We start from the raw sequence: 6,722 nt of genomic DNA on the forward strand, positions 1-6,722 counted from the left end.
CGGACATAATGGAGTCAACACGGATGTCTGAAGACAAACGTGGGAAAGTTAAGTCTAGTTTAAGTTTAACCTAAATGCTCCTTTTTGGAGCATCGTATAATGAAGATAATCAGTCGTCTTGATTCTGAAGAGTGACCTAGCTTACAGGCTAAATGAACGACACCACAGGATGACTTCACACTGACTCAGTATTTACTTATTTACACAATAAATAAAATGGCAACAATATATCATTAACCAATTACCAAACTTGTGCACACGAGGGATTTCGTTTTCCAGATTGAAACACACCAGAGAGCCGCAGAGTGATCACATGATTTAATAATTTCAAACGATCCCAACAAAAAAAGCGAGGAGGCCCGAGGACTCGGTTCCCGGTCTCTCTACTGGTCTTCGGCGGGCGGGGTCTCCGGCCCGTCGTGGCTCGGCCCCGACATCTGCATGAAGAGCTCCCTCATCTCCGTGATGTCATCATCCAGGGACGGCGGGGCCGGCCGCTGCTCGCGCTCCTCGATGAAGTCCCACAGACGGACGTTGTTCATGAACTACAAAAAAAACAAAAAGATGCAGTTTATTAAAAAACAACAACTACAAAACTAAAAAGGACGACTGAACTACGAATCACAATGGCAGCGGCGGCTGCTGCAGGTTTGCTGACCCTGACGTTCCCCTCAGAGCTCAGTTGTTTGCGCGGCCGGTCGGGTTCTGCTCGGGTTCCGTCTGGGAAGGCGTGAAGATACAAACACTTCCCTCCGAACGGACACGAACCTCGACCCTGATCGAAGTACTTGCAGGACTTCTTACTGCGGAGACACAACAAAGACGTGATTCTGAAGAGTCTTCTTTTACCAAGCATAGCGTGACGCACGGCCGCTCGGCTCACCTGACTCCGGACTTGAAGAGCTCTATGAGGTGGTCCTTCTCGTCCTGGTCCTCCACCCAGTAGGCCGAAGGGATGACGAACTCTGAGACGACTCGACATTCTGGACACGACCTGAGAGAGAGACACAGAAAGGGACCTCACAGACCCTGTACTAGACTCAGAGAACCCACCTAACGGACGCCGTCACATCTTCACAGACCCTGTCCAGACCTCACAGACCCCGTCCAGACCCTACCCAGATCTCACAGATCCCGTCCAGACCCTACCCAGATCTCACAGATCCCGTCCAGACCCTACCCAGATCTCACAGGCCCTGTCCAGACCCTACTCAAACCCTACCCAGATCTCACAGACCCTACCCAGACCTCACAGACCCTACCCAGACCTCACAGACCCCGCCCAGACCCTACCCAGACCTCACAGACCCTGCCCAGACCCCACCCAGACCTCACAGACCCTACCCAGACCTCAGGCCCCACCCAGACCCTACCCAGACCTCACAGACCCTACCCAGACCTCAGGCCCCACCCAGACCTCACAGACCCTACCCAGACCTCACAGACCCAGCCCAGACCCTACCCAGAGCTCACAGACCCAGCCCAGACCCCACCCAGACCTCACAGGCCCTACCCAGACCTCACAGACCCTACCCAGACCCTACCCAGACCCTACCCAGACCCTACCCAGACCCCACCCAGAGCTCACAGATCCTACCCAGACCCCGCGCAGACCTCACAGACCCTACCCAGACCCACCCGGATGTCACAGACCCCGCACAGACCTCACAGACCCTACCCAGACCTCACAGACCCCGCCCACACCTAAGAGACCCTGCCCAGACCTCACAGACCCTACACAGACCCTGTTTCAATCTGAACTGGACTCTTACTTGATGATCTTGTTGCTGAAGTTCCTGGTGCAGCGCCACTGTCTGATGCAGGCCAGACAGAAGGTGTGACAGCAGGAGGACAGGATGCCGAACCTGCGGTCTGACGGATTCAGCTTCTGCACCACCAGTTCCATGCAGATGGAACACACCTGAAAACAGCAACAACAGTTACAACAACAGCGACTGTCGCCATACGTCGCCGTCGTGAGCGACCGACTGAACCCACCTTGTCCTGGCTCAGCTGGGCTGCGAAAGCCTTCTCCATGTCGGCCTCGAAGGCCAGCAGACACATCTGCAGACAGACAGGTAATTACAGTCAAGAGCTTAACAAGAACAACAAACTTCATTGTGAGTTAAATAATTAGATAATAAAAAAGCTCGGCGTCACTGGTCGTGAGTCGTAGTTTGTTTACGTACCGAACGCAGGCCGCGAATCCGCACTGGAGACGTTTTTGAATGGAGACGGACTTTGATTCTTCTTTTTTGGGGCCAAAGCTATTTTAAATTGAATTCGACTGCTTTTAAACCTAGATGTGATAAAAACTGAACATCTGTGATAACAGCTTGTTTACTTCCACCTACAACCTCGCTCCAATATAGAGGATAGCTGTGCCGACTTAACGGACCCTGTAGCGACCTAACAGACGGTGTCAGGTCCTCAAGGACCCTGTCAGATCCTCAAAGACCCTGTCAGATCCTCAAGGACCCTGTCCCGACCTAACAGACGGTGTCTGGTCCTCAAAGACCTTGTCAGATCCTCGAGGACCCTGTTAACAGACGGTATCAGGTCCTCAAAGACCCTGTCAGATCCTCAAGGACCCTGTCAGATCCTCAAGGACCCTGTCCCGACCTAACAGACGGTGTCAGGTCCTCAAGGACCCTGTCAGATCCTCAAGGACCCTGTCGCGACCTAACAGACGGTATGAGGTCCTCAAGGACCCTGTCAGATCCTCAAGGACCCTGTCGCGACCTAACAGACGGTGTCAGGTCCTCAAGGACCCTGTCAGATCCTCAAAGACCTTGTCAGATCCTCAAGGACCCTGTCCCGACCTAACAGACGGTGTCAGGTCCTCAAGGACCCTGTCAGGTCCTCAAGGACCCTGTCCCGACCAAACAGACCCTGTACTGCACTCACAAACTCTGACAGGTCCTCAAAGACCCTGTCCCGACCCCGCGGACCCCCGACAGGCCAACCAGTTCAGACTGGTTCCTGCACTGTCTGGACCGTATAAATAAGCTCTTCCCTGGTTCCCCGTTGTTCTTCTGCTCTGTGTGTTGAACTGAGAAACCTTCTCGCAAGAATAAAGACACAAAGACAACGTTGCTTATCGAAGTTCTTTACTAATACACAACGAACACTAAACTCAGCCTGAAGGATTTCGCAGGGTGGCACATTAATTAGAAATCATGTTTATGAACATTATTGCTTGCACTATTCAATTAAAACTGTTCACTGTCACAGCAGCTTTACATGATGGTGTACACAAGTCCTAATAATAATTCAAACATGAGGAGCCAACAGCTAATCCATCAGATTAGGTCAAATTAACGTGCACACCTTCTCGTGCGCTCTCCTCTGCTCGGGGTCGTGGGGGTGGAGCACGTGCAGCCCACACACCTCACACAAGTCTCCGTGGAGGTACGTACAGCTGTCCTCGTAGAAGCAGTGTCCGGCGGCGGCGTAGGGACACAGCTGGGGGAGGTCCTGGTAAGCTCCGCCCACAGGGGGAGGGGCTAAAGAGAGCACAGGTTGACGTGTAAAAAAACAAAACACTTCATCTACATCGCAGACGACTATCAGCCAATCAGAAGCCAGAGTTTCATCCTCACCTTGTTCCTGTGCTGAAGCGTCCAGACCCGTCCTGATGGCTTGAACATACGAAGGAGGAGCTGCTGCCGCCGCCGTGACCTCAGGACCCAAACTGTCTGGTGGACCCCCAAACATACCGTCTACACCCAGGACTGAGAGACAGACAGACAGACAGGAGGGAGGAAGACAGACAGGAGGAGAGAGAGACAGATATTGTTAGGAATTAGATCAATAGGTTGTTTTTATCACTATTCTAAATGCTTTGTTTTTATTACCCAACCTCCTAGACCTTCCCGTCCCAGACTCACGATCCCCGCCCCAGACTCAAAGGCCCCGTCCCAGACTCACGATCCCCGTCCCAGACTCACGATCCTCGTCCCAGACACAAAAGGCCCCGTCCCAGACTCGCGATCCCCATCCCAGACTCAAAGGCCCCATCCCAGACTCACGATTCCCGTCCCAGACTCACGATCCTCGTCCCAGACACAAAAGGCCCTGTCCCAGACTCACGATCCCCGTCCCAGACTCAAAAGCCCCATCCCAGACTCACAATCCCCGTCCCAGATTCAAAAAGTCTCATCCAGATGAGACAGATACTTATATAAATAGAGTATTGCATCATTTGAGAGCACTGCAGTGTGTCAGTCACCTCGTTCTCTGAGGACCATCGTCTTCTTCATTCCACCTCTGACTGAAGGTGGAGTGAAGACAGCACCAGCTCCTCCTAAACCGCCGTGATCCTCTGGACCTCCTCCTCCTCTGGATGAAGATTTGATGTGGTCATACCTGCACACAAGTCACACAAAACCTTAAAACACACACAGGAAGTGACACTACCACGGCCAGAGTGACGCAACCGCTTTACCTCAGTCTGGTGACGGTAAACAAAAGAATAGGAGGTGAATGTTACCCGTTAGGTCAGTGTTACCCGTCCTGTCAGGTCAGTGGTACCCATCAGGTCAGGTCAGTGGTACCCGTCCCGTCAGGTCAGTGGTACCCATCAGGTCAGGTCAGTGGTACCCGTCCCGTCAGGTCAGTGGTACCCGTCCCATCAGGTCAGTGTTACCCATCAGGTCAGGTCAGTGGTACCCGTCCCGTCAGGTCAGTGTTACCCGTCCCGTCAGGTCAGTGGTACCCATCAGGTCAGGTCAGTGTTACCCGTCCCGTCAGGTCAGTGTTACCCGTCCCGTCAGGTCAATGTTACCCGTCCCGTCAGGTCAGTGTTACCCATCAGGTCAGGTCAGTGTTACCCATCCCGTCAGGTCAGTGTTACCCGTCCCGTCAGGTCAGTGTTACCCATCCCGTCAGGTCAGTGTTACCCGTCCCATCAGGTCAGTGTTACCCATCAGGTCAGGTCAGTGGTACCCGTCCCGTCAGGTCAGTGTTACCCGTCCCGTCAGGTCAGTGGTACCCATCAGGTCAGGTCAGTATTACCCGTCCCGTCAGGTCAGTGTTACCCATCCCGTCAGGTCAGTGTTACCCGTCCCGTCAGGTCAGTGGTACCCGTCCCATCAGGTCAGTGTTACCCGTACCGTCAGGTCAGTGGTACCCGTCCCATCAGGTCAGTGGTACCCGTCCCGTCAGGTCAGTGGTACCCGTCCCGTCAGGTCAGTGGTACCCATCAGGTCAGGTCAGTATTACCCGTCCCGTCAGGTCAGTGTTACCCGTCCCGTCAGGTCAGTGTTACCCGTCCCGTCAGGTCAGTGTTACCCGTCCCGTCAGGTCAGTGTTACCCGTCCCGTCAGGTCAATGTTACCCGTCCCGTCAGGTCAGTGTTACCCGTCCCGTCAGGTCAGTGTTACCCGTCCCGTTAGGTCAGTGTTACCCTGTCCATCAGGTCAGTGTTACCTGCAGCGCTCTCCGTAGGCACACACTCCTCTCTGGTAGAACTTGCAGATGGTGGAGGGTTTACTGTTGGTTGGGTCGTGAGAGAACAGACAGCGGCTTCCCTCCCTGCACACACCGTGGAGGAAGTACCTGCAATACAACACACCTATTACACCTGCTGTACAACAAACACTCTCACCATGGCAACAGAAGAAAGAATAAATCTTCTCTGTGATTGGTTAGAATTTAACAATCATTCTAAGATCTGTTCATAGACTCCTCAAAGACCTCTTGTCCAGTGTTCAAGCCTCACAGAGCTTCTGTCATGGCTGTACTTATATTTATGTTACTTATATTATATTAAAATGTTCTGTTTTATTAGTTCACTCATTTTATTGATATTAAATAAACAGAGACGCTACTAGAAGACAAAGACATCAGAGGGCTGCAATTAATGATTATTTTCATAATAATGAAGATCCTTTTCTTTTATATTAATCTGTGTGTGTGTGTGTGTGTGTGTGTGTGTGTGTGTGTGTGTGTGTGTGTGTGTGTGCGCGCGCTAACTGATAATCTGAATCATCACCGTCCCCGTTAAATCCCGGTTTCCTGTCCGATTTGCTCACGTGTGACCTTAACTGTTACCGGACTGAGTTACAGTCACGGTGTTTCTAATATTTTGTCCACCCCTATTGTAGTACCCGGATGAGACGGCCCAGGTGCGTTAACAGGTAGCGTTTGTCAATCTGAGTGAGTTTTGACTTCTAACGGAACACAAGCTAACAGCTAACAGCTAAAAACATTAGCACGAGGCTAACGCGTCCGCCGTCATCGCAGAGAGACACAGAGCGCGAGACCGACGGGCAAACGGGTAACAGACTGACAGACGGGTGGCTGACAGAGCGACAGACTCACCTGCAGGTCACCTGTTTGGTGCTCATCTTCCTCGCGGGGCTTTAGCTGCAACGGCTGCTTCCAAGTGGTCGCGACGGTGTTCCCTTCAAACACCACCGACTGACACCCGCGGTCACAGCAGGAAGGTTCCTTCTTCGTCTGTCTTCTTCTTTGTTGAGGATTATTGGCGGTTGGCAAACAATGAATGAACGCATTACCGCCTCCAACTGGTGTGGAGAGTGGATCAGGATCAAATTACAAACTGTTACAAATTTTAAAAACAAATCAAAAAATTCAAACAATTTGAAATTAAAAAACTAAAAAATTAAAATTAAAATGAAAACAACTTTGAAAAAGGAACAAAACAAAACAACGGGCTCATATTTGTAGGAAGGTTACTGATCTTCTTCTTTGGTTTC

At 51.7% G+C, this 6,722-nt stretch overlaps 1 protein-coding gene across 1 annotated transcript; it reads right to left on the reverse strand.

Annotated features, from left to right (window-relative positions):
* Window positions 1–301: 301 nt before the first annotated feature.
* Window positions 302–6,508, reverse strand: mkrn2 (makorin, ring finger protein, 2). Its single transcript, XM_068722243.1, has 10 exons — window positions 6,325–6,508; window positions 5,431–5,559; window positions 4,232–4,368; window positions 3,603–3,734; window positions 3,331–3,506; window positions 1,999–2,064; window positions 1,773–1,921; window positions 884–994; window positions 659–803; window positions 302–545 (listed from the first exon to the last, which is right to left on the reverse strand). The coding sequence occupies exons 1-10, from the start codon at window positions 6,348–6,350 to the stop codon at window positions 384–386; spliced, it is 1,233 nt and encodes a 410-aa protein (XP_068578344.1). The 5' UTR covers window positions 6,351–6,508; the 3' UTR covers window positions 302–383.
* Window positions 6,509–6,722: the final 214 nt, after the last annotated feature.

This window comes from Cebidichthys violaceus, unplaced genomic scaffold (assembly GCF_023349555.1).
Source record: "Cebidichthys violaceus isolate CVI_PGR_0920_01 unplaced genomic scaffold, fCebVio1.0.p SCAF_29, whole genome shotgun sequence".
Classification (NCBI taxonomy): Eukaryota; Metazoa; Chordata; class Actinopteri; order Perciformes; family Stichaeidae; genus Cebidichthys; species Cebidichthys violaceus.